At 49.4% G+C, this 27,888-nt stretch overlaps 3 protein-coding genes and 1 long non-coding RNA gene across 21 annotated transcripts in view; 2 read left to right on the top strand and 2 right to left on the bottom strand.

Moving 5' to 3' along the window:
• Positions 1–27,888, top strand: part of RAB40B (RAB40B, member RAS oncogene family) — a 300,307-nt gene that overhangs the window by 119,342 nt on the left and 153,077 nt on the right. The window lies entirely within an intron of this gene.
• Positions 1–27,888, bottom strand: part of TBCD (tubulin folding cofactor D) — a 188,738-nt gene that overhangs the window by 103,230 nt on the left and 57,620 nt on the right. The window lies entirely within an intron of this gene.
• ZNF750 (zinc finger protein 750) lies at positions 2,807–14,105 on the top strand. Its single transcript, XM_015120659.3, has 3 exons — positions 2,807–3,680; positions 10,960–12,576; positions 12,718–14,105. Exons 2-3 carry the CDS (start codon positions 11,141–11,143, stop codon positions 13,451–13,453), a joined length of 2,172 nt encoding a protein of 723 aa, XP_014976145.2. The 5' UTR covers positions 2,807–3,680; positions 10,960–11,140; the 3' UTR covers positions 13,454–14,105.
• LOC144336099 (uncharacterized) lies at positions 23,775–27,412 on the bottom strand. The gene is made up of 2 exons (XR_013407549.1): positions 26,761–27,412; positions 23,775–25,262 (listed from the first exon to the last, which is right to left on the bottom strand). It is a non-coding gene; the product is annotated as an uncharacterized LOC144336099 (long non-coding RNA).

Here is a 27,888-nt window from a genome sequence, read left to right as displayed (position 1 = left end):
GCGAGGGGAAGGGAAGGGGTAAGTTGGATGGCGAGGGGAAGGGAAGGGTAAGTTGGATGGCGAGGGGAAGGGAAGGGTAAGTTGGACGGCGAGGGGAAGGGAAGGGGTAAGTTGGATGGAGAGGGCAAGGGAAGGGTAAGTCGGATGGAGAGGGGAAGGGAAGGGTAAGTCGGATGGCGAGGGGAAGGGAAGGGTAAGTTGGATGGAGAGGGGAAGGGAAGGGTAAGTTGGATGGCGAGGGGAAGGGAAGGGGTAAGTTGGACGGCGAGGGGAAGGGAAGGGTAAGTTGGATGGCGAGGGGAAGGGAAGGGTAAGTTGGATGGCGAGGGGAAGGGAAGGGGTAAGTTGGACGGCGAGGGGAAGGGAAGGGTAAGTTGGACGGCGAGGGGAAGGGAAGGGGTAAGTTGGACGGCGAGGGGAAGGGAAGGGTAAGTTGGATGGAGAGGGGAAGGGAAGGGTAAGTTGGACGGCGAGGGGAAGGGAAGGGTAAGGTGGATGGAGAGGGGAAGGGAAGGGTAAGTTGGAAGGAGAGGGGAAGGGAAGGGTAAGTTGGACGGCGAGGGGTAGGGAAGGGTAAGTTGGACGGCGAGGGGAAGGGAAGGGGTAAGTTGGATGGAGAGGGGAAGGGAAGGGTGAGTCGGATGGAGAGGGGAAGGGAAGGGTAAGTTGGACGGCGAGGGGAAGGGAAGGGGTAAGTTGGATGGCGAGGGGAAGGGAAGGGTAAGTTGGATGGAGAGGGGAAGGGAAGGGTAAGTTGGATGGAGAGGGGAAGGGAAGGGGTAAGTTGGATGGAGAGGGGAAGGGAAGGGGTAAGTTGGATGGAGAGGGGAAGGGAAGGGTAAGTTGGATGGAGAGGGGAAGGGAAGGGTGAGTCGGATGGAGAGGGGAAGGGAAGGGTAAGTTGGACGGCGAGGGGAAGGGAAGGGAACGCAGACAGCTGTGCTAACTGCAGAACCCGCTGTTGGGTATATGAGAGTTCACTGGAGCATCCTTACAACTTGTCCATGTGTTTGAAAATTTTCACACGAAATGTCGGGAGAGAAAGAATCAGGAATCTGAATGGCATCAAGGTTCTCAACCGCAGTAGTAGCAGCTGCAGAAAATGGAGAAAATTTGCAAAACTCTGAAGGTCAATGATTTCTGGCCTGAAGTTCCAGACTCAGCCAAACTAGCAGTCAGGCAGATAAAACCATTTTCAATAATTCAAGGCCTCCAAAAAACTCTCTCGCACTTTCTCAAGAGCCTGTAAAAGGTATGTGCCTCATGTCAAAATAAATGATTAACTCAAGAGAAAGACATGGGATCCAAGCAGCAGCTTCCAGTGCAGGAGAGGCAGGCAAAACCCCCTGGATGGCGGGCGGGCGGGCGTGGGGGCAGAAGGGGCAAAGAGAGGCAAATCCCACCCTCCAGGAAGGCAAGCCACCAGACAACACCCAGACCAGGAGAGGAGAAGGGAGAGGGAGAGGGAGAGAGGGCACAGACCACCGACAGATCAGGAAGGCTGGAATCGAGGAGGTAAACACCAGAACACTCAGCTCAGGAAAGGCCGAGGTGGGGCTTCTGGGTAGAGGGAGTCGTAGCGCAGACACCCGGCACTCCCGCCGCGGAGAGGTGGAGCCCTCGGCTCCCGCCTTTCATCTGGGCAGCATGAGGCTTCCTCGGCAGAGAAAGCAACAGAAGGGACGCCCTGACAATCCACAGCCCAGCCTTCTGGAGGACTGGAACTTTCCACCTTGCTCTCTTCAAGTCCTGAGCCATCACACAGCTGACCACCCTCCTAGAGAGGCCTGTGAAGTGCTCCTGAGTGAGGATGAGGTTCCAGCGGATCGCAGGATCCCAGCTGCCCCTCCATGACAGAGGGAAGGTGAGTGAAGCTGTCCTGGACCCGCCAGACCAGTCACCTGCCAGCTTTCTCCTAACTGAGCCACCCCAGCGTCCATGAAACAGAAGGAGCACTCCGCCAGGCCCTCCACAAACTCCTGACACAACATATCCGAAGACGGAATAAAACGGTACTTATTCTAAGCCACTAAGTTTGCGATAGTTTGCTATCCAGGAATAGGTAAGAGGGACAGGGAACTGCTGTTTTTTGTGATAAGACTTATATAACTCTTTTTGACTTCATAAAGTATACGGATGTCTCAATGGACAAAAGTCACCAAAAAAAAAAATTTAAGGTATTAAACCATCCTGGGCAACATGGCAAAACCCTGTATCTACAAAAAATTCACCAGGCATAGTGACCGTGCCTGTAGTCCCAGCTACTGGGGAGGCTGAGGCAGGAGGATCACCTTAGTCCATGTGTTTGAGGCTACAGCCAACTGTGATCACACCACTGCACTCCAGTTTGGGTGACAGAGCAAGACCCTGTCTCAAAAAAAAAAAAAAGGAATTAAATATAAAAGTAAAAGCAAAGCCATATAAAATCTTAAGGAAAAAAATAAACAACAAAAACAAAAAAATAGGCCAGGCGCGGTGGCTCACACCTGTAATCCCAGCACTTTGGGAGGCCGACGTGGGTGGATCACAAGGTCAGGAGATCAAGACCATCCTGGCTAACATGGTGAAACCCCATCTCTAGTAAAAATACAAAAAAGTAGCCGGGCGTGGTGGCGGGTGCCTGGGCGACAAGAGCGAAACTCCGTCTCAAAAAAAAAAAAAAAAAAACAGAAACAGCGTGTCCGTCCTGGCCAGCTTGTCCCTCCGCCTCTGCCCTGCAGCCTCAGGCTCATCCAAGGGCCTGACGACAGCTCATCCCACCTCCTTTCCCAGTCCTCAAACCGACACCACATTCCAGCCTTCGCTACAGCTGGGGTGCGGCCTCCGATTAAACAAGCAAGCAGTCTGGGGGGAGGGGGTGTGGAGCTAAAAACTGGTCCCCACATCAAGTGCCTCTGCAATTTAAAGTGTGTGGGGGTGGTCTGCGGGAGCTCACAGCTGGCCCCTTCCCCGTCCCCCGCACCCACACACCCGGCTCCGCAGCTCGTGCGGTGCCTGGCGTCGGTCGGGCAAGCTCCGGCAGGTCCCTGCAGCCCGGTGCCGGGTGAGCTCCCTCCCTGCCAGCTCAGCTCCCGAGGAGGACCAGGGACAGAGACTCTCAGGAGCAGGGTAGAGGGTGGAAGGTACTCAGACCCTCAAAGGCCTCACTGGACCCTTCATGGCAAGGACGCCATGAATGCTGTACCTCCCAGGGTACGTGTACTTGAGAATCAACCGAAGTGTGCCTCCCGTGTACACACGCTCAGGTTCTAAAGGGAAGGCTCACATGTCTTTGCCGTAACGCCAAATATTCAGCAGGTGTGATGAATACAGTAACCTACGCTCTAACTGCGGACACGTCGGAAGCCCTCCGACCCATGGCTGTCCAGGCAGCACTGACACCGCACTCGGCACTCACAGACGGCGCCGGGAGTCTGCCAGATACTTGCTCGCTGGGTCCAGTGCTGGGGAGGCTGCCTGCAGCAGCTCGGTGGGTGCAAACACATGAATTGTAGCTGCGGGCAGGAGGAATATCAGGTGCATCTCTACGCCCCGAGGGCTCAACTCCTACACTTAAATCCCTCCCACTGGAACAGCCGGCTCCAGTTTCACCAAGCAAGCGTGAGAACAGGTACTGCTTCCTGAGCACCGCCAGCCACCAGCACCAAGACCCGGCCACATCCCAGCACTGCCCACCTCTGGTAAGTACTTACTATTTCTTTTCAAATTCAAGTTTTATTTTAAAACTCTTCTCAGACGTATCTAAAATACCCGGCTGAACGCAGCGTTTGCCCCGTGTCTGCTCTGCCTTGCTCTGGGCTTCAAGGATTACTCAGGACCCAGCAGGTGCATGGCTGGGATGCAGACCACGATTACAAAACTTCTAATGAGGCTGACACTTAATTCTAAGAACAGGAACAAGCTTATCTGGAAATTAACTCCTTTTTCTGCCCTAAAATTCATAAAAGTTAAACCAACACAAATTCATATTATTGCTTAACTGTTCCTAATCTCAAAAACAAACTATAATAAATGCTAACAAGAGGTAAGGGTCATATATATGTGTGTGGTGTATGTACATTAGGGTGAATTTAGGGTTTATAAATATGTGTGGTATACGTACATTAGGCTGAATTTAGGGTTGTATATATGTGTGGTGTATGTACATTAGGCTGAATTTAGGGTTTATATGTGTGGTGTGTATACATTCTGCTGAATTTAGGGTTATATATATTTGTGGTGTATGTACATTCTGCTGAATTTAGGGTTTACATGTATATGTGTGGTCTATGTACACTAGGCTGAATAGAGGGTTATATATGTGTGTGTGGGGTATATGTACATTCTGCTGAATTCAGGGTTATGTATGTGTGATGTATGTACATTAGACAGAGCTGAATTTAGGATTATAAGTGTGTGGTGTATGCACATTAGACAGTGCCGAATTTAATATCTAGTTTAACTTTTAATACTTTCGAAGTTTAAAATAAGTACATAAGCTTACATAAAGTTTAAAATTGAACATAAGCTTTCAAAAACAAAACCAAACCAAAGGGGTTAAGTTTCTGTTTGGTTGTTAAAGTCTCATGTACATGTAAACACAGACACAAAAAGGGTTTTTTTCCTTACACGAAATTTCTCATAAATCTGCTTTGGAGGAGAACAATTATTGACCCAGCACAATCCGTCCACATTTGTGCCCCTAATTTTCACTGCGCAGTAGCAAAGGCCTTCCAGCATTTCTGACCGGAGTTTCAGGATGAGGCGGTGACTGTAAAGTGGTGAGCGTTTGTTTACGAGCTCAGGTCTGTAACTCGGGATCTCCTGCCGAAACTAGAGTAAGAGCCCCTGGTTGTTTTTCTGGATCCATTCTTCCAAATTATATTCCCGAAGACTGTCTTTTCCCCAGGTCTTGGTTGTCCTGAGGTTTATCCTTCGTTTTAAAGAGCCGAAAGGCTGGGAGGGAGGGGCAGTCAATCACTGGAAAAGCTCAATTGGAGTAAAACTCACAGATCTCGTTCTTGCGACATCCCAGTGGGTAGGCGACAATGGTGTGTCCTTGAGTTATGCAACAATGCCACATCACAATATTGTAATTACAGCATGCCCTTCACAATGCTCCAGCCCAGCAGGCTCCTTGCCAGACAGCTGGACACCACCAGAAGGAACATTACAGCACAGTCTCAGGCACAGGTTAGGATACATGATAAGCATGGTCGCCCAGCCTGTCACAGAAACGTCCCATAACTACCCAGCCTGTCACAGGAACGTCCCATGGTCACCCAGCCTGTCACAGGAACGTCCCATAAAGTTAAACTGTAATTACCTCCACTGCGTCCTATCAAAGTGTTTTTTTTTTTTTAAGAACTCTTTCTCTCATCTATTTTTCAAAGTTCAAACTCCTCAGAAGCTTGTTAAGCATCCCAGCTTCTCACTGTCACCCCAACAACTGCCTGCTGTATTGACTGTCCACATTTAGGAGCCTTTGGAAAGACAGTATATTGGCAATTTAGAACTTTAAAAACAAGACAGACACAACCCCATGGCCAACCGAAACCACTCACTCTTCAAAGCACTGTCTGTGTGGGCAGCTACGCCCCAACACCCAGCCCAGTGCACGCTGAGCAGGAAGAGAAGTGAGCTCTCAGCTCAGCGCACTTTCCAGAAGCCAAGTGCATCGGCTGAGCACACGACATTTAAAATACTTAGAAAGGCACAGAACGGCATCTGTAAATACAGCAAGAAAACCTGGCGAAAGCTCGGCGGGATCCTGAGCATGTTTTAAGCCACTGCACCCCACTGTTCTTATGCCCTTTAGTGTAGACATTGTCTACGTTGGCTGCTTGGTCTGAAATGATTTGGAGAAAGAAGTCTTTGTGTCAGGCCGGGCTCAGAGGAGGTGGGTTGGAGGAGAGGGCACACGTTAGCCAGCAGCAGGCAGGGAAGAGTCTGCGTAAGTATTTCAGTAACAGCCACCTTTGATCCAGATCTGGAAGCTCTGTGGAATGTCCACCCTGCTAACGTTTCCTGCCAATCCAGTGGGTAATCGAGAGGAGGATGAGACCCTCCTTCAGGATCACACCGAGGTCTTCACTGTAAAACATGCTAGCACTGCAGTTCTCAAATGAAAGCAGATAATGAACGAGACTCTGCTTTATTACTAGACAGATAGACAGCTCTCCAGGCATGTTATTAACTAAAATGGAAACATGCCTCCCCCAGGAGAAGAAGATGCCCGGCACTTCTTTTTCACCTCTAGAGAAAAACTGCACCTCTAAATGCAAATCCAAATTACTATAACAGCTAGAGTTCTGGGTTACACTGCTTGGGCAACAACATACTCTTCCGGGAATATTTAACACCAGCAGTTGCCAGAGTACAGTCGGGCTGGTAGAAACTGACCAGAGACAATTTAAACGCCGTGCCCACAGACAGATGTGACAGCCGGAGGTACTGGCCGTCGGGTTTGGTTTCTTCATCCTTATAAACCTCACTGAAGCAGGACACAGAACTCACAGGCTGACATCATCATTTGAAAGCTTACCAAAGCAACAATTTTATCCCACTTACTCCTCTGACACTACTGTAGTTTTATAGATCAGGTGAACTCCACCCGGCTTACACTGAAGCAGCTGTGCTCCCTGTTTTAATTAGCAAATTGTGCAAGCCTGAGAGGTCAGTTTATCCAAGGTCTGAGAGGTCAGTTTATCCAGGTTTTACTAAAACTACTGCCAGAGACTCCACGTTTACACAAATTTCCTTCAAGCAATTCAACTCCAAAATGCTCTCACTCACCAGGGGCTTCCTCCCTGCCACACCTGCTTACGTCAACTAATTGATCCAAGAACAAAAGGGCAAATCGTTCAAAACTTCAGATAATAACATCTGACTAGAAAAGAGACATACTAATATAAAAGCAATTATTTTCCTAATTACTATTTTGGCTAACAGCAGAGCTTACACGTAACTTGCCTGCTGTAAAGCTTTTGAGAAAATCTAACCAACACGGGTTATTTATTTATTTGCCTGAGAGTATCAGCAATGTGAAATAATGCTGCTTCGAAAACTAAAGTCCTCACTTTCTTAGATCCCGAGGGAGTCACCTGCCCCTCTGAGGGCTTGTGTTTCAGGTGCTAGAGGCGACGTTTCGGTATCGCAAGGACGCAGCTCTCACTTGATGAACGTTTTGCAACTGTCATCGTTTTGATCATGATGCTTCCAGCTAGTGATGAAATCATCAGTTTTCAGATCCCTGCCATAACATATCCTATACAATCATGGGAACCTGACTTGCAGAGGTTCTCACGCCTTCAGAACCAGGGAGCGCGGCGAGGCGTGCCGGCACAGGCCCCACCGACTGATCTGGCTGGCCCAGCGTTTGGCTGGAACCAGGCACCGGCTTCTCCACTTCCTGAAGGGAGGCAGGGAAACTGCTTTCATCACCCAGGGCAGGTCTGCCCCACACGGTAGGGACTGAGCCCATAAAGAAGTAGTTCACGTTCTTTTTTCTAACCAGGGGAAATTAGAAAGACAAAGACAAAACGATCATTACATGTTTCATTCGCTTGGCTTTGACCCGGTTCATTGTAGGTTCATTGTAGCTTCTGTGGCGGCCCACGGTGGGAGAGGGGTGCTGAGCTCCGGGTCTGAGCCCCAGGGTGTCACCCGACACCCTCCCTGGTTGTGGGGTAACAAACATCTTGTCCTCATCCAAGGACAAGATGGCTGTGATGAGTTCCTGCTACACAGAAACTCATCACAGAGAAGGCGACAGGTCAGCAGAACCCCTCTTTTCTACCCAGACCACTTCTTAGTAAATAAATGTCTTAAAGAACTTAAAGTATGTTAACAGAGGCAGTTTGTAGGGGGAAGGGTGGTTCTTTGGGTTTTTAAGAAATATGAATAAAGGAGCTGGGCGCGGTGGCTCACACCTGTAATCCCAGCACTTTGGGAGGCTGAGGCGGGCAGATCGCCTGAGGTCAGGAGTTCGAGACCAGCCTGGCCAACATAGTGAAACCCCGTCTCTACTAAAATTACAAGAAATTAGCTGGGTGTGGTGGTGGCCACCTGTAATCCCAGCTACTAGGGAGGCTGAGGCAGGAGAATTGCTTGAACCCAGGAGGCGGAGGCTGCGGTGAGCCGAGATCGCACCACTGCACTCCAGCCTAGGCGACAAGAGCGAAACTCCGTCTCAAAAAAAAAAAAAAAAAAAAAAGAAAGAAATATGAATAAATGAGTAGAGAAACCAGTGTGCTGAGAATAAAATCAGAGCACTTCCCCAGAGTTCGGAGCAGCCATACGAAAGCCCAGCCTCCACCCCTGGCCTGTGGCGTGTGGGAGGAAGGACATGGGGTGCAGGGAGGCGGCCTTGCCTCAGGGACAGCTGCCTCCTAGGCTCCACACACACCACTCTACTTTCAAGGGGCAGCTTCTCACTCGACTTTTAGCCACCCTGATGTCTACACATAAAACCTCGCAGACTCAAGAATGGACACATCTGCCCATTCCTTAAAAAAAAAAAGCTGCAGTTGAAACAGTTTTGTTAAGTCATTTCCATTTAGCCTTTTTTTAGGCAACGTCTCACTCTGCTGCCCAGGCTGGAGTGCCGTGGCAGGATGACAGCTCCCTGCAGCCTCAATCTCCTGGGCTCAAGGGATCCTCCCACCTCGGCCTCCCAAATTGCTGGGATTACAGGCATGAGCCACCGCCCCCAGCCCTCCATTTAACTTTACTTTTATGTATTTTTTTTTAATTATACTTTAAGTTTTGGGACACAAGTGCAGAACGTGTAGGTTACATAGGTAAACGTGTGCCATGGTGGTTTGCTGCACCCATCAACCCATCGTCTAGGTTTTAAGCCCTGCATGCATTAGCTATTTGTCTTAATGCTCTCCCTCTCCCCGACCCCCACCCCCAGACAGGCCCTGATGTGTAATGTTCCCCACCCTGTGTCCATGTGTTCTCGCTGTTCAGCTCCCACTTACGAGTGAGAACATGCGTGTTTGGTTTTCTGTTCCTGCGTTCGTTTGCTGAGGGTGATGGTTTCCAGCTCCATCCACATCCCTGCAAAGGACATGATCTCATCCCTTTGTATGACTGCACAGTATTCCAGGGTGTATATGTGCCACATTTTCTTTATCCGGTCTATCATTGATAGGCATTTGGGTCATCTAACTTTATTTTTAAGCTGTTTGAAAATATTTAGACGCTAAAAGACCTTTTCCTTTTTACATTTTTAATACGAATTAAAGTGCTCAGATCCACAGTACCTCCACCCCATCTCCCACTCACGCTGTCTCCCAGGCACAGTTGCTGCTTGAGTCGCTCCAGGCCCAGCTGCCACATGGAGAGCCCCAGACTCTCAAAGCCTTTGTTCTGGGCCGGGCGCGGTGGCTCACGCCTGTAATCCCAGCATTTTGGGAGGCTGAGGCGGGTGGATCACCTGAGGTCAGGGGCTCAGGACCAGCCTGGCCAACATGGTGAAATCCCGTCTCTACTAAAAATACAAAAAAAAAAATTAGCCGGGAGTGTTGGTGGGCGCCTGTAATCCCAGCTACTTGGGAGGCTGAGGCAGGAGAATCGCTTGAATCTGGGAGGCGGAGGTTGCAGTGAGCCGAGATTGCGCCACTGCACTCCAGCCTGGGTGACAAGAGAGAAACTCTGTCTCATAAAAAAATAAATAGCCTTTGCTGTCAGCCTTGGGTTAGGAGGCAGGTGAGAGCCCCAGTGGGGTGCAGTGCAGCCTCTGAAGGAAACCTGGGGCTGGTAAGAGGGACACAGAGACCCTCTGGAAGAATCCAAAAGAGCAGGCCAGCCCTGACATCACAGCGCAGCCCCTGGTGGGTCCCGGGACCTGAGCAGGTGTGGCCCAAGGGCTGAACCCACTCCCTAAAGGTTAAGGGCCAGGACAGCTTCCTCCCATGGCCCAACCATCTCTAAAGCAGACACCACTCACTCCAGTCTCCTCTCGGGCACGAGTGTGGCAACGCTTTGGCTCTTCCATTTGGAGGTGCACCTGGATGGGCAGGTGCTGCTGGCCGTGCCTCCTGGCCAGCAGGAACGGGGTGACCGTGAAAGCATGTCTCACAATGCTGCTGTCACTCACAGGATGTACAAATTCACCTCAACAGTATTTCAACCATTTAAGTCAACATAAACAGAGCATTTGTATTCCTCTCTGAGACAACGTAAATGCTACTTAATGATAAAGCTGACTTTCGAAGCAGCAGGGTGGAGTCTTGTGTTCGAATGTTCTTCGTTTTTAAATAAGCACACTAGGAATACACCAACAACGTGGCTGAAGAGGGCAGAAACTGCCACGAGTGTTTAGGGATTGGCCGCAGGGGAGGCAGGGAGCATCCATGGTCTCGGGCTCTGCAGACCGACAGCAGGCCACGCTGTACGTGGGCGAGCTCCCGGCCAGCAGGTAGGACCAAGTAGACGGTGGCCAGCCCATGCTCTGTGTAAAAGTGAGGGGTCACTCTGCGACTGTGGGGTACACGTTAAGGGGAAACGGCCACAAACCCCTTTGCATTTCAGGTGAGAGTGCGGCCAACCACACCCCCACTGTTTCAAGCGTGTAACCCTCCAAGCAGAGTCAGGCAGCACTGGGACAGGACTCCGTCCAGACCCTGGGAGGCGGCTCGGTGTCCTCAGCCCCAGGAGCGTGCTTTCAAGGAAAGGTCCAGGTCACAGGATAAAAGTTCCCAAAACTCAAAGGCTTACAGGCATTCTCAGAACAGACACTCAACGCACCACACACCACACTCCACCTCTAGGCCCCGAGGCGACTCTTTCAGATCAGACTCAGAAAACATGGTGGGGAGTTAGCAGCCCGGTTACCAAGGGCAGGGCTGCTTCTGTGACCCCAGGAGCAGGCGGCTTCCGCCCTTCCGGGGCTCTGCTTCAGGGATCCTGCGGCGGCTTCTCGCCGACCCCTCACTCGCTGTCCTGACACCAAGACTCTGCTCTTTGTTGCAGCTCCCGGCTGCCAGATGACAGAGGCTCTCGCCAGACCCTCGGCACACAGAGCTGGCTTCCGGTAGAAGCGCTCGGGAAAGAGGCAAAGCGGGAGGTGCCTCTTCAGAAACCACGAGGTGCACGAGGCGTCAGCGGTGATCACGCCACCTGGACGGCCAGAGTCCGAGGCATAAGAAGGAAAATGAGTCTTCTCAAAGAGCGGAAGCCAAAAAAGCCGCATTACATCCCCAGGCCTCCGGGAAAGCCCTTCAAGTATAAATGTTTCCAGTGTCCCTTTACTTGCAATGAGAAGTCCCATCTTTTTAATCACATGAAGTATGGTCTTTGTAAAAACTCGATTACTTTAGTATCAGAGCAGGATCGCGTTCCCAAGTGCTCTAAATCTAACTCGCTAGACCCTAAGCAAACCAACCAGCCCGATGCCACAGCCAAGCCAGCCTCTTCCAAGTCTGTCACAAACGGAGTCTCCGCCTTTGACTCAAAGCTTCAGCACAGCTCTGCCAGGGAAGACATCAAGGAAAACCTGGAGCTGCAAGCCCGGGGAACCCACAGGTGCCCAGGACAGAAGCCAGCCCTCCACAGGGCGTCAGCCTGCGAGAGCCCAGCTCCGGAAGCCGCCCTCGGTGCCCAGCCAGCTCTGGAAGGCGCAGCTCGGCCTTCTGCATTTGTTCCAGTCGGCGAGCACAGGCTTAAGGGGCCAGACAGCGCTGAGGCGCCTGAGACACTGGCTTTACCCAACCCCACTGCCAAGGCCACCTCCTTCCACACCAAGTCGGCCTTCCACGCTCCTGGCTACCCCTGGAAAGCCGGCTCACCTTTCCTCCCACCAGAGTTTCCACATAAAATCTCATCTACAAAGGGGCTTGGGGCCATTTCCCCTTACATGCACCCCACAATCCCAGAGTACCCGCCTCACTTTTACACAGAGCACGGGCTGGCCACCATCTACTCGCCTTACCTGCTGGCTGGGAGCTCGCCCGAGTGCGACGCGCCCCTGCTGTCAGTCTACGGAGCCCAAGACCCGAGACACTTTCTGCCTCACCCGGGGCCAATCCCTAAGCACCTGAGTCCATCTCCAGCCACATATGATCATTACAGGTTTTTCCAGCAATATCCCTCTAATCTGCCGATTCCTTACGGATTTTACAGGCCAGAGACTGCGTTTTCCTCCTACGGTCTCAGACTCCCACCTGTCGCTGGCCTCACCCGAGATCAGAGCTCTCACCTGCTTGAAGAAGCCACCCTGGTCTATCCAGCCTCAAGTCCTTCCAGGTTAAACCCTTCAGACCCCAACAGAAAACACATTGAGTTCGAAAGTCCAATTCCTGAGGCTAAAGACTCCTCCAAGCCTGGGCAGAGAGACACGGAAGGGTCCAAAATGAGCCCCCGCGCAGGGAGCGCAGCCACAGGCTCCCCGGGGAGGCCAAGCCCCACCAACTTCACGCAGACGAGCCAGACCTGCGAAGGCCTGTGCGACCTCTCCAACAAGGCGGCCTCCAGTGCACTGGGAAGACTCTACCAGCCGGAGCAAAGCCTCACAGCCTTCAAGCCTGTGAAGAAAGTCACAGAATGCCGACCCGCCCAGGCTCCTGAGACCAGAGCAGAGTCTCCAATAAGGTAAGAAAATGTCATTTTCAAAACCTCCAAGGGAATGTTTCTGGTTGGGTTCCATGAGCCAAGTTTATACTTGTTCAAACTGCTTCACGCAGTTGCTTTTCTAAGCAAGCTCCTACTAAGCTTTCTCTTGGCTTCTTCTAGCCTCAATGTTGTGAACGGAGACCCCCCCGCTCCGACAGGAAGCACCTCTCTCGTCTTGGAGGCCGCGCCTTCCAGTCCGGACGACAGCTCCAGGATGGGTCCCCTCAACCTCTCCAAGAAATCAGAGATAAATCCGGCAGCCACCCACGAACCCACGTACCAAGGCAGCCCCCAGGCGGAAACCGCCAGCTTCTCAGAGCTGCAGGACCTTCCTCTCAATCTCTCGGTGAAGGACCCCTGCAACGCCCCGGCTCTGAGGCCTCCCTTCCCCAGTCAACCACGAGCTGCAGAACCTGCTGCTGCTGCTCTACAGAAGACTGGGACAGAAGGTTCTGAGGATGTGCCCAGCCACCCTGAGACCAAGCCAGGCAGCCTCGACGGTGACGGGGCCCCACCCACAGGCCCCGGCGAGGAGGCTCCAGACACACGTGCGGTGGACAGCAGCGAGGAGCAGAAGCAGACGGCAGCTGTGGCCCTGTGCCAGCTGGCAGCCTACAGCCCCAGGAACATCCGGGTGGGCGATGGGGATGCTGCAGCCCCGGAACCTGTCTGCCAGCAAGACACACCCACACTCAGCTCCACGGAGAGCCAGGAGGCCCAGGGTGACCTCAGACCCAAAGGACAAAAGAGGACAAGTCAAAGGGATGCTGGAAAATCCCAGCAAGGAGCTAAGAAGGCGAAGCTGCAGGACACAGCCAGAGTGTTCACACTACGAAGGAGGGCCCGGGTATCCTAACGCCGGGTTCACGCGTGTGCTCACAGAGCTACGGCCACACACATGCCTCCCAAGGCGGCGCGCTACGCCACCTCTGAACTGGCACTTTCCTGTTTTTACAAATGCAGCTTCTTCTCGAAAACAAACAAAACCTCCAATTCAGTTTTTATAAATATTAAGCATGAATATTAAAAGGTGCTTCTACTTTTGGTTGTAAAAACATCTGAATGACTCTAAGACTGATAAGTATTTTGAAGTCTAAGCCGTCTTACAGAAGATCTTTTATAAATGTTTGCTTATAAATAGCTCACCATTACAACAAATTGTTTTAACTGTTTTTCTATTAGCTCTAGCTGCATATTTGAAGTAAATGACAATCACTGAAAAATGTCAGAAAAAGCATTTTCAATACTAGCATAAAGTGCCGTATGTAAAAAAGAAAAATGTGATGTTATAACTAAATAACACACAAACATCGAGAGGCTATTTATACAAATAATTTATTTCCGCTAGGGAAAGTGCGTTACTGGTGAAGGTATTATCAGTTTATTCTACTTGCTTATAATGCTACAGTGGGTGTTCTGCCTCACTCTGCCTCACTTTCCATTCCCCAAAATGATGTGTATTTTGCTAATTTTCCAATAAACTCCTATGAACCATAAGGAAACATAAACTGAAGATGAATGTCAATCTATGTTATCCTTTAGAACAGTTTGCCATAACACTCAATGAAAAAGAGCTCATAGCTGAGGCAGCAATTAACCTGTGAACGGGTGCGTGTATGCATTCAATTGTGTGGGTGTGAGCGTGTGCTGTCTGTGGGGGTGTGTGTGTGCACATTCGCCCATGTGGGTGTGCACGGCTGCGGGTGTGTGGGTGTCTGCTTGTGCATGTCTACAGATGCATGTGCACATTTGATCGTGTGGATGTGTGCGTGTGCACGTCTGTGGGTGTACCCACTTATGCATCTCTGCGGGTGTGTGTGCGCATTCTATTGTGTGGGTGTGCGGGTGTGCACATGCGCATATCTGTGGGTGTGTGTGCGCATTTGATTCTGTGGGTGTGCATGTGTGTTATCTGTAGGGGGGCATATTCAATTGTGTGGGTGTGCGTGTGCATCTCTGTGAGTGTGGGCACATTCAATTGGGTATGCATGTGTGCATATCTGTGGGGGGTGTGCATTCAGTTGTGTGGGTGTGCACGTGTGCTATCTGTGGGTGTGTGCTCATTCTATCCTGTGTGTGCACATGTGTGCATATCTGCAGGGGTGTGTACACAGGTAATTGTGTGTGCACGTGTGCATATCCATGGGGGGTGTGCACACTCGATTGTGCAGGTGTCCATGTGTACATACCTGCGGGTGTGTACACATTTGTGTTAGTGTGAATGCATATGTGGGGGGGTATGCACGTTTGTGTGGGTGTGTACGTGTGCCATCTGTGGATGTGTGCACATTTGATCCTGTGGGCGTGCACATGTGCATATCTGTGTGGAGGGGGTGCACATCTGATTAGATGTGTGCATGTGCATCTCTGTGGGTGCGTGCACATTCGATCACGTGTGCATGTGTGCACACTAGATTCTGTGAGTGTGCATGTGTACATATCTGCAGGTGTGTGCACATTCGATTATGTGGGTGTGCACGTGTGCATATCTGCAGTGATGTGTGCATTCGATTGTGTGGGTGTGCACATGTGCATATCTGTGAGTGTATGCACATTCAATCGTGTACGTGTCCACATGTACATATCTGCTGGTGTGTGTGCATTTGTGTGGGTATGCAGGTGTGCATATCTGTGAGTGTATGCACATTCAATCCTGTGGGTGTCCACATGCGCATATCTGCGGTTGTGTGTGCATTCTATTCTGTGGGTGTGTGCGTGTGCCTATCTGTGGGGGTGTGTGTGTACATTCAATTGTGTGGGTGTGCACATGTGCATATCTGTGGGGGGCGCAATCATGTGGGTGTCCACATGTGCATATCTGCAGGTGTGTGTGTGCATTCGATTGTGTGGGTGTGTGCATGTGCATATCTGTGAGTGTATGCACATTCAATCATGTGGGTGTCCACGTGTACATATCTGTGGGTGTTTCTGTGCATTCGATTGTGTGGGTGTGCACGTGTGCATATCTGTGGGAGTGGGTATGCACATTCAACTGGGTGTGCACATGTCAACGTGCATGTGTCAGTGTGCAGGTGTACACGTGTATGCACTGCTGCATCTGTGCATAAATGTGTGAGCGTGCATGTGTGCACATGGGTTTAAATCTGTGGTCAAGTACAGGCATGTGCGAAGCACACCTGGGGTTATTCAAAGGCCATCCATAGGGTCCTCAGGCTTCAGAGTGCTTTATGAGTGTGCGCTTCCGGAGCCTCAGCCCCTAAGGCTCTGGTTTTGAAAGGGTTATCTCCATCCCCACGTCCCCTCTCACAACAGCCCTTTCTCTCACTTTTCAAGAAAGGCAGCCTCTCACCCAACACACGGGAAACATGCAGTGGGTGCGACAGGAACGGATGCAGTGGGTGTGACGACAGGAACGGATGCAGTGGGTGCGACAGGAACGGATGCAGTGGGTACGACAACAGGAACGGATGCAGTGGGTACGACAACAGGAACGGATGCAGTGGGTACGACAACAGGAACGGATGCAGTGGGTGCGACAGGAACGGCTCCAGTGACTGGGAAATGCTGCCCAGTGCAGGCAGCTGTCAACGCATCACTTCCCAGGACTGAGGCCACCCCACTGAAGCAGCTCAGATGCGATGATGGGAATTACCCAGTGACTGACCGGGAAATGCTTCCCCAATGCAGGCAGCTGTCAACGCATCACTTCCCAGGACTGAGGCCACCCCACTGAAGCTGCTTGGTGATGGAGCACAGAGGTCAGGCGTGAGCTTGGAAAAGGTTGAAACACCAGCATTGCTAAAGCAAAATTTCTGCCATTCCTAGCTACTTACATGAATAAGACTTCTTAGCACTTAAAACTAAAAGTAAAAATAGGGGCTGGGTGTGGTGGCTCACACCTGTAATCCCAGCACATTGAGAGGCCAAAGCGGATAGATTGCTTGAGGTCAGGAGTTTGAGACCAGCCTGGGCAACGTCTTTACTAAAAATAATTAGCCAGTTGTGGTGGCACATGCCTGTGTTCCCAGCAACTCTGGAGGCTGAGGTGGGAGGATGGCCTGAGCCTGGGAGGCAGAGGTTGTAGTGAGCCATGATCACACTACTGCGCTCCAGCCTGGGTGACAGAGTGAGACCCTTTCTCAAAAAAAAAAAGTAAAAACAGTACTATTGTAGAACCTTGCCTTATTCTGCTTAAAAGCATGGCTCACGGCCAGGCACAGTGGCTCACACCTGTAATCCCAGCACTGTGGGAGGCTGAGGTGAGAGGACTGCTTGAGGCCAGGAGTTCAAGGAGTTCAAGACCTGTCTGGGCAACATAGGGAGGTCCCATCCCTACAAAAAACACAACAATTAGCTGAGCAATGTGGTGTTTGCCTGTAGTCCCAGCAACTTGAGAGGCTGAGGCAGGAGGACTGCTTGAGCCCAGGAGGTCAAGGCTGCAGTGAGCCAAGATCGTACCACTTCACTCCAGCCTGGGTGACAGAGCAAGAACCATCTCAAAAAATAAAAATAAAAAATAAAAACAAAAAAAGCTTGACTCATCAAAAGATAACTCAAACTAAACAGCTATCTTGTCAAGAGCTAAATTTCAACAAAATGCTATTTTATGTTGGTTTGTACTAATAATTTGTTAAAACCCAATCTAGAAAAACTTCTAAATAACTAGCATCTTATGGCCATACAAAATGTAAAAGTTGAAGTTTACGTTCATGTTATTTTCTTTTGTTGCAGATATACGATAGATCAATAAAGATTCTTAGGCACTGAAATACATTACATTAGGGTAAAATGCTCTGGGAAAAAAGTAAATGGAAATATGGGCTTAAGAAGAAAAAGGAAGAATAAAATTTCTGTGAGGAAAAACTTGCCTATGAAATTGTTTTTTAGACAGGGTCTCGCTCTGTGGCCCAGGCTGGAGTGCAGTGGTGCGATCACAGCTCACTGCAGCCTCGACCTCCCTAGGCTCAAGTGATCTTCCCACCTCAGCCTCCCAAAGTGCTAGCAGTACAGGTGTGAGACACGGCGCTCAGCCCTGTGAAATTTTTAAGGAAGAATGGTAGATTATTCTACCTAGATTTCCCGGATTTATTTAGATGAGTGATGCAATTGTTTTATTTTAAAATGACAATACTCAGGATGGCAAATAGTTATTTGCAACTGGTTAGAGTTCTATAAAACCTGTAAGAGGCATACAGAGTTTGTCACAATTCCAAGCGGTATCGAAGGCCACTGCTTCAAGCTGTCCCTAAAGCAGCAGCAAGGGCACCAGCAGGCCCCCAGCCCTGTCGGGCACCCACCTCAGACAACCACTACACTAGCCCAAAAGGCACACGGTCAGATGCAGAACCATAAACACAGGCACAGTGCTGACTCGCACACCAGGGCACTTCTGTTTATATACACCAGTATGTTTTGGCAAAGAACAAAAATATTACACCTCCAGCTTTCCAGAAACTAAACAGCCATGCAGGGAGCAGTGACAAGACATCACATGCCGCGGTCCACACTCAGGACCCAAAGCCTCACGCCCTGCAGACAAGGAGCTCTCATGTCACACCCTCAAGAACACAGCCCCTCCGTGTCAAAGGCCCAAAGATTCTGAGAACACCGTTTGATCGCTCACCAAAGGCACCAGGAATCATCTTAAATGACAAATAGGGAGAAGCAGGGGCAGCTGAGCGCCCTCCTGCAACTGGGCAGCGTGAGGGATCCCCGCCCGGGCACAACAGTTGTGGCACAGGCTACATGTGCCTGATGCATGGTGAGCTGCACTGTGAAAACCCTGCGCTCCGACACAATTCCTCCAAAGGTCATCTGCAACAGCTCACCCACTGCAGCCAGGACAAGCTCTTTGTGTCTCTCTTTAAAAGCAAAATCGACTCCTAGAGCTTTATAGAAAAAAAAAAACAAAAAACTTATTTTTTAACTACACTACATTTCTGCATTTATGCATCACTCGACTTAAGAGCTAAACACTCGTAATTTTTACATACAAAAAGTGATAAGCTCTCAAAAAGTTGAACACAGAATTACCACATGACCCAGTAATTCCACTTTTGCGTATATACCCAAAGGAACTAAAAAAGGGGGTCTCAAACAGGTACTTGTACCCATGTCCATAGCAGCATTATTCACAATACCCAAAAGGTGGGAAAAACCCAAGTCTCCACTGACAAATGAATGGATGGAGAAACTATGGCCAGGTGCGGTGGTGCACACCTGCAATCACAGCTACTCAGGAGGCTGAGGTGGGAGGGTTACTCAAGCCCAGGAGTTGGAAGCTGTAGTGCACCATGACTGGGCCTGTGAATAGCCACTGCACTTCAGTCTGGACAATACAGTGAGATCCCATCTTTAAAAAATAAATATATGGGCCGGGCGCAGTGGCTCACGCCTGTAATCCCAGCACTTTGGGAGGCCGAGACAGGCAGATCACAAGGTCAGGAGATTAAGACCATCCTGGCTAACACGGTGAAACCCCATCTCTACTAAAAATACAAAAAAAATTAGCCAGGCGTGGTGGCGGGCGCCTGTAGTCCCAGCTACTCAGGAGGCTGAGGCAGGAGAATGGCGTGTACCCAGGAGGCGGAGCTTGCAGTGAGCCGAGATCGCACCACTGCACTCCAGCCTGGGAGACTGAGCAAGACTCTGTCTCAAAAAAAATAAAAATAAAAGTAAAAATAAAATAAATAAATATATTGTATGTCCATACAATGGATCATTATTCAGATTATTCAGATTATCCTTGAAAACATGATGCTAAATAAAATAAGCCATACATGAAAGGCCAAATACTGTACAATTCCACTTGTGCAAGGTCTCTAACACAGGCAAAGTCCTTTTTCAAGCAGAAAGTAGACTAGAATTACAAAGGGTTGAAGGGAAGGAGAATCAAGGGCGAGCTACTTCTTAATCTGGGGTGATGAGAAGTTTTGGAACCAGATGATGGTCATGGTTGTACAAAAGTGAGAGTGTAATTAATGCCACTGGATTAATATGCTTAACAATTAAAAGAGCAAATTTCTTACATATATTTTACCACAATTTTCTAAGTAATAATAGAATATTCTAAAAACCATGGAATTATATATTTTAAATGGGTGATTTATATGGTAGGTGAATTACATATCAATAAAGCTGAAAAAAAATGAAGGATTCTTGAATTCACACGTAAGACAAGATGCCAACAACGCCCTTTCTAAACGGTCTTAACAGGGGCCACTGCCGTCTGCCCCACCAGTGTTAACGCTCAGCCAAAATGCCACGTTCTACAGGGAGGGAGGGAGAGCAGGGCGGAGAGCAACACAAAACACACACATTCACGCAAGGAAAAAACACATTAACACAAAAGAACAATCGGTCCATGTACAAAGTCAAAGATGTCTCATGCTTTTCATTTTCCTGAAAACCTGAAAGCTTAAAAGCCGACCAAGATTAAACAAGCCAACAAAAACAGGCGGGGAACTGGACACCGGGGCTGTGTCAGGACCAGCTCGGAGCTGACCTCTGCCAAGCCCCCCAGTCACCTGGGAACTGAGGTACACAGGCCTGCGGGGGCGCAGCAGGGTCAGGCCAGGCCACAGCCAAGGCTGGACAGACAGCAGGGCCCCCCACAGGAGCCTGAGCCAGCCTCGGCACTGAGCCCTCACGGCTCCACCAGGGAGGGCGCGCCCTGTCCCTAGACCTCAGCTGGGGCTGCTCTCCTGGAACTCACCGTCCACCTCTGTATTCCAGAGCCTGTGAGGAAACTCGGCTCCTCCACCCCTCCCCCTCTCAGAATCGGACTCCTCTCCTACAAAATATCCCTCTGAAGGAGCCCCTGCCAGTTTGCTTCCTTCCACCTCGGCTGCTTCTCCCCTTTTCTCCACCTCCCCACGCCAGTGAGCCCGGGAACCTGGTTTGAGCTTTTCCACCCCCTCCTGTGTGAACTCAACCAGCCCATAACTTTGTAGACCATTTCTATGCGGAAGGCTCCAACATGTCACTCACTGACCTTCTTACTATCTCACTCTCTTTCACTGAATAGAACAGCAAATTCGTTGAGTTCAGAATCCTAAATGCAGCATAAGTATTTCCTTTTCTCCTTCTTCACAGCTCTGGTCTCAAACCAAACCACGGGAAGCACTGTGGCGGCTCCCAAACGGCCTCGCTGTTCCTTTCCACTGTGCTCCCGTGTATTCCCCAGTATCTGATTTTATGTCGAATAATTTCCAAATCCCTCACTGTCTTCCGAAGCCCCTCTGGATCTAGCCCCAGGAGCTTTTCTGTGCCCACTCTTCCGCTCTTTCGGCCGCCCCAGCTCGTGCGAGCCTTCGTTCCTCTTTCTGAGATGCTGCGGTCAGGAGTCCACCCTGCTTGGCTCCTTCACGGTAGAAGCTCTCAGCGTAAATGTCACCCCAGGAGGTCTTCTCCAAGTCCTATTCAAGTCACTGGTTGGCCCCATCACTGAGGATCTCACCGCCCTTGTCTATTTTCTTAACCACTTTATCCGTTCTCTGAAATCGCCCCCTGGTTTCCTTGTTTAACGTCTGAATCTCCCTCCAAACTCTGTCCCCTTCACTGTCACAGACACGCTGTGTCCTCACGTCCTCACCTCCACTGCCAAGAGCACTGGGCGCCAATCGCATTTGTCGTAGGAAGGACGTGCAGAGTTTTTGTCATCCAGAGAGAAAAACACGACGGTTTCCTTAGGAAAAGCCGGAAAACATTGTCCACAGGTGGCAAGTAATCTACTGAATGGTGCTTTTAACAAGACCCAGATGCAGCAACATCGTCACAAGATGCTGCTTGTACGTCTTTGATGAACGCTGAGAGCGTGTGTGCTAATGTGACTTTATATAGTTTTCAAAATTTATAAAAATTTATTTAAAAATTTTTTCAAAACATTTTTTGTTTTGATAGGAGTTAGGCAGCCTGTATTTCTGACATGCAGGGCTTACTACCTGGTGCAGGTTCACAGGGACCTTGAGCCTCCTAGCAGTAAAACAAACATGCTCTCCGTCCTTCAGAAAGTTACAGAAGGTTCTCTATGGCTGTGGGACACCAGACAATGACACTTTATAGGACATGGGGCGACAGACTGACTGCACCTTCTGGGGGAAGGGGTAGGCCTCCTTGAGAGAGGGCAGTGAAGGACCCCAGCCTGAGGATTGTATAGGGAGCTTCCTAAATTTGAGGGAAGGCATGAGAAAAGCTTTGTAGATGCTAATTTAACAGACCTGCTTTAGCCACACAGTGTGAATAAACAGACCTATGTCACCAACACAGCCCTCAAATCTGTTATTTGGGAAACACATATGCAAAGATTTCTTCCTATTTAGGTTTTAAAGCAAAGGCTAAGTGCTGGGAAGCAAGTGGAGCCACTGTGCTGAGTCTTAGACAAAGACTTTAAATCAACGGCTTGAAATATGCTCACAGATCTCAAGAGAACTGTGGACCAAGAACTAAAGGAGACCAAGAGAACAGCATTTAAACTAACATGGAGTGTTGATAAAGAGAGAAATTATAAAAAGAGGCTGGGCACAGCAGTTCACTCCTATAATCCCAGCACTTTGGGAGGCCAAGGCAGGAAGATCACTTGAGTCCAAGAATTTGAAAGCAGCCTGGACAATAGAGTGAGATCCTGTTTCCACAATTTTTTTTTTTTTTTTTTTTTTTTTTTTTTTTTTTTTTTGCAGTGCCATCAGGCCTGTAGTCTCAGCTGCTCAGGAGGCTGAGGTGGGAGAACTGCTTGGGCCAGGGAGGTTGAGGCTGCAGTAAGATGTGATTCTACCACTACACTCCAGCCTGGGTGACAGAGCAAGACCCTGTCTCAAAAAGAAATTATTAAAAGAGAAACTAAAGAGAAATTCTGGAACTGAGGGCTCAAGAGCTGAAATGAGTGTGGATCCTAAGAGACTTCTAGGGCACCATCAAGCGTGCCAACATGTGTGTTAATGTAACAAGAGTCCCATAGGGAGAGGGAAGGGGCAGCAAAAATACCCCAAGAAACAATGACTGAAAACTTCCCAAGTTTGATGAAAGACATGAATCTACACATCCAATAAGCTCAGAAAAACGCCAAATGCTAGTTATTATTACCCAAATCAATATGCACAATTCTCAATCAGTAAGGATAGCAAGGAAAATAGGATTCATACAAAATGTCCAAAGAGATCAGAACACTTGACATTTTTCAAAAAGCAAAATACTGATGAAAACCACAAAATGCATGATTAGGAGCACATGTATAAACTTTATCAAAATAGTACAGTTGACTGGACATGTTGGCTCACGCCTGTAATCCCAGCACTTTGGGAGGCCAAGGCAGGCAGATCCCTTGAGGTCAGGAGTTCAAGACCAGCCTGGCCACAAGGTGAAATCCCGTCTCTACTAAAAATTAAAGAATTAGCCAGGCATAGTGTTGGGCGCCTATAATCCCAGCTACTCAGAAGACTGAGGCATGAGAATCGCTTGAACCTGGGAGACAGAGCTTGCAGTGAGCCGAGATGGCACCACTGCACTCTAGCCTGGGTGACAGAACAAGGCTCTGTCTCAAAAAAAAAAAAAAAAAAAAGTAAAGTTAAACCAAATACATCCCCTCACCTGTGCTTCTTGTATCCAACAAGGGAAACCATAAGGGCTCACAAACATTACATGAGCTTACTCACGGTGAGGAGTACCCACTTCCTCCTGCTACAACAACAGAGGGGTTCAAAGAGGAGCCACAAAAAAGGTGAAAGGACCTATGCCAGGACCACTCAAGAGTATTGGAATTTGAATCACCTAAAATAAAGACCAAGTAGCCCTTTAACAATAGTCCTCAGATGTGATGATGTGAAGAGAAAAAACATGGCCCACTGTCCACAGGCCAAGGCAGGAGTATCGCTTGAGTGCAGCAGTGTAATCACGGCTCACTGCAGCCTCAATCTCCTGGGCTCAAACAGTTCTCCCACCTCAACCTCCTGACTAGCTGGGACTGCACCCAACTACTTTTTTAAAACAATTTGTGTAGAAACAGGATCTCGCTTTGTTGCCCAGGCTGCTTTTGAATTTCTTTAAAAAATTAGCTGGGCATGGTGGTGTGCACAGAGTCAGAGACCTAGAAATAGGCTTACAGGACAACAGCTGGAGACTGTGTGTTTGTGTGTGCGTGTGTGTGTTTTTTTTTTTTTGCAGGAAGTCAGGGACCCCGAACAGAGGGACCGGCTGAAGCCGTGGCAGAAGAATAAATTGTGAAGATTTCATGGACATTTATTAGTTCTCCAAATTAATAATTTTATAATTTCTTACGCTTGTCTTTACTGCAATCTCTGAACATAAATTGTGACGCTTTCATGGACACTTATCACTTCCCCAATCAATATCCTTGTGATTTTCTATGCCTGTCTTTACTTTAATCTCTTGATCCTGTCATCTTCGTAAGCTGAGGAGGATGTATGTCGTCTCAGGACCCTGGGATGACTGCGTTAACTGCACAAATTGTTTGTAGAGCATGTGTGTTTGAACAATATGAAATCTGGGCACCTTAAAGAAAGAACAGGATAACAGCAATGTTCAGGGAACAAGGGAGATGGCCTTGGACTCTGACTGCCGGTGAGCCGGACGGAACAGAGCCATATTTCTCTTCTTTCAAAAGCAAATAGAAATATCGCTGAATTCTTTTTCTCAGCAAGGAACATCCCTGAGAAAGAGAATGCGCCCCTGAGGGTAGGTCTATGAACAGCCCCCTTGGAGGCAGCTGTCTTTTACAGTTGAAGCCAAAGGGATGAAATAAGCCCCAGTTTCCTGTAGCACTCCCAGGCTTATTAGGATGAGGAAATTCCCACCTCATAAATTTTGGTCAGACCAGTTGTCTGCTCTCAAACCCTGTCTCCTGATAAGATGTTATCAATGACAATGCGTGCCCAAAACTTCATTAGCAATCTTAATTTCCCCCCGTCCTGTGGTCCTGTGATCTCGCCCTGCCTCCATTTGCTTTGTGATATTTTATTACCTTGTGAAGCATGTGATCTCTGTGACCCACACCCTATTCCTGCACTCCCTCCCCTTCTGCAAATCACTAATAAGAACTTGCTGGTTTTACGGCTCGGGGAGCATCAAGGATCCTGCCAATATGTGATGTCTCCCCCGGACACCCAGCTTTAAAATTTCTCTCTTTTGTATTCTTTCTCTTTATTTCTCAGACCAGCCGAGACACTTAGGGAAATAGAAAAGAACCCACGTTAAATATTGGGGGTGGGGTTTCCCGACTGTGTGTGTGTGTATGTGTGTGTGTACGTACTGTATGTGTGGAGAATAATCAGCAGGATTCCCTAAAAAGTAACCCAAAGAAAATGCGGTGCTTCTTTCCTGAGTCCAACGGGCAAAGTACCCCTATTCAGAGGACTAAGGGCAAAAAGACCCAGGGTGCCTTCAAGGCAAACATGGCGTCACTGCCTGCCCACCTGACTTCCCTAGTTTTACTTCTTCCTCCTTTAGCATGCACCAGTGAAGCTCCACATTTCCTCTAAGACAAACAAAAGCTTCAGTCTCAAACATGCTCATCTGTATTGTCTTTCTAGAACATTTATTTGCCAAGTATTTGTTTTCACTTTTTTTATTTCTGAGACGGGATCTTGCTCTGTTGCCCAGGCTGGAGTGCAGTGGTGTGACCTCAGTTCACTGCAACCTCCGCCTCCCAGGTTCAAGCGATTCTTCTGCCTCAGCCTCCCACGTAGCTGGGACTACAGGCATGTGACACCACATCCTTGTATTTTTAGTAGACAGGTTTGGCCATGTTGGCCAGGCTGGTCTTGAACTCCTGGCCTCAGGTGATCCTCCCACCTCGGCCTCCCAAAGTGCCGGGATTACAGGAGTGAGCCGCCGTGCCCAGCCTGTTTTCACGTTTGAAACTAAACTGACAGAGAACCACAGTAACTTTCCAAGGAGACAAGGAGGTGCAGGGACAGCTCAGTCATGTGACACAGAGGAGGCCGAAGGACTGAGCACGAGCTGTGGCTCCAGAAAGACTTCCTGGCTGCCACAGCTGCCGTGTGTGTGTGTGTGTGTTTGTTTAGAGATAGGGTCTCACTATGTTTTCCAGGCTGGTCTCAAATTCCTAGGCTCAAGTGATCCTCCTGCCTTGGCTTCCCAAGAGGCTAGGACTACAGGCACCGCCACCATACCGGGCTCCCAACTACAGCTCTATACAAACAGCACGGCTCTCAGAGGAATGGTGTGAGGTCTAAAACAAAAACATAAAAAGTACGCTGCAAACACTCAACAAATGTTAGCCCTGTCACCTCCTGAGCTGGCCCCAAGACGGGATCTCTTCACCTCGCCCTGCCCAGAGACAGCGTAGCTTCTCCACATCCCGCCAGGCACAGAATGAGGCTGCAGGGAGGGTTCCGCTCACACGGAGGGCACCGCCAGGCAGGAGGGGCCAGCCAACCACGCGAAGGTCTTGGGCCAGTGTATCCCACGTCACGTATCTGTTTCTGAACAAGAGCTTTACCTTTTTGCTGATGATGCCAACACCCGTCTCCTCTCTCCTGCTGCCCGGGGTCGGTGGGTGTCGCCGTAAGACACACCAGAGCACACACACGAGCCCGTCGGGTCTCTTGTCTCCTTCGAGTGAACCTGGAGCTGGCTCCCCGCAGGCAGGGACTTCACTCCATCCCGGCCACGCATTCACACACACACCCTCACACATTTGGTGTCACAAATAAACATGACGCGTCACCTGCTTCGGTGGAACAAAACGTTAAATAAAACCACAAGAGTACAACTTCAGGGTTCTGGGGCAGGCAATGATGTCTTAGCTTTGACACCAGAAACACAAGAAAGAAAAGACTGATGAGCTGGACTTAATTAAAACTTAAAACCTGGGTCAAATACCACCATCAAAGACATTGAAAATACACCAGGTACAGCCTATAATCCCAGCACTTTGGGAGGCTGAGGCAGGAGGATCACTCGAGGCCAGAAGTTCAAGTCCAGCCCGGGCTACATAGTGAGACCCCATCTCTACAAAAAATTGTTTTAATTAGCCAGGCATGAAGGCCAGGTGCAGTGGCTCACGCCTGTAATCCTAGCACTCTGGGAGGCTGAGGCGGGGGGATCACTTGAGCTTAGGAGTTCAAGACCAGCCTGGACAACATGGGAAAACCCCACCTCTACAAAAAATACAAAAATTAGCTGGGCATAGTGGCTCGCACCTGTAGCCCCAGCTACTTGCGGGACTGAGGTAGGCGCATCACTTGAGCCTGAGAGGTGGAGGCTGCAGTGAGCCGAGATCACGCCACTGCACTCTGGCCTGGGCGATGGGAATGAGATCCTGTCTCAAAAAAAGAAAAAAAATTAGCCAGGCGTAGTGGTGACCCTGTAGTCCCAACTACTTGGGAAGCTAAGGTGGGAACATGGCTTGAGCCCAGGAGATCACGGTGGCAGCGAGCTGTGGTGGGGCCGCTGCACTCTAGCCTGGGCAATGGAGCGAGACCGCGTCAATCAATCAGTAGGAAGTGAAAAGGCAGCCGCGGAACGCAATAAAACATTTGCAAACCATACATCCAATATAAGACTCATACCCAGAACACATAAAAAACTCTTACTTACAACAATTTAAAAAATAATAATTTTTTAAATGAGTAAAGAACTTGAACAGACATTTCTCCAAAGAAGACATACAAATGGACAAACACAGAAAATGCTCAGTGTTATCAGTCGTTAGGGAAAAGCAAATGAAAAGCACAACAAGGTGGCACCCCACACTCACTAGGAGGGCTTTTTTTTTTTAAAGAAGCAGGGGGCAAGTGCGGTGGCTCATGCCTGTGTTCCCAACACTCAGGGAGGCCAAGGCGGGTGGACAGCTTGAGCTGAGGAGTTCAAGACCAGCCTGGGCAATGTGGTGAAGTCCTGTATCTAACAAAACTAAAAACAATCTGGCGTGGTGGTGCGCACCGGTGGTCCCAGCTACTCAGGAGGCTGAGGTGGGAGGATCGCCTGGTCCTGGGAGGCGGAGATTACAGTGAGCAGAGATTGCATCACCGCACTCCAGCCTGGGCAACAAAGTGAAACCCGGTCCAAAAAAAAAAAGATAAAAACAAGTGTTGGTGAGGATCAGAGAAACAGAACCCTCATACACTGGAGGCAGGAGTGTGAAATGGGGTAATCATTTTGGAAAAAGTGTGGCAGCTTCTCAGAAAGTTAAACATGGAGTCACCGTATGACCCAGCATTTCTACTTCTAGGTCTATATTCAACATCCACTCAAAAACATGTACACAATGTTCATGGCAGCATTATCCTAACAGTGAAAGGCAGAAACAGCCCAGAGGTCCATCAGCTGATGAACCGGATGGATAAAACGTAG

The sequence above is a fragment of the Macaca mulatta genome, chromosome 16 (genome assembly GCF_049350105.2).
Source record: "Macaca mulatta isolate MMU2019108-1 chromosome 16, T2T-MMU8v2.0, whole genome shotgun sequence".
NCBI classification, from domain to species: Eukaryota; Metazoa; Chordata; class Mammalia; order Primates; family Cercopithecidae; genus Macaca; species Macaca mulatta.
Note: the sequence above shows the minus strand (reverse complement) of the source record. Positions and strands in the feature narration are given on the sequence as shown.

Coding starts and splice junctions, on each gene's coding strand:
- ZNF750 (XM_015120659.3), top strand. CDS start 11,141: ATGAGTCTTCTCAAAGAGCGGAAGCCAAAAAAGCCGCATTACATCCCC. Junction 12,577..12,717: donor AGAGCAGAGTCTCCAATAAG/GTAAGAAAATGT, acceptor GGCTTCTTCTAG/CCTCAATGTTGTGAACGGAG.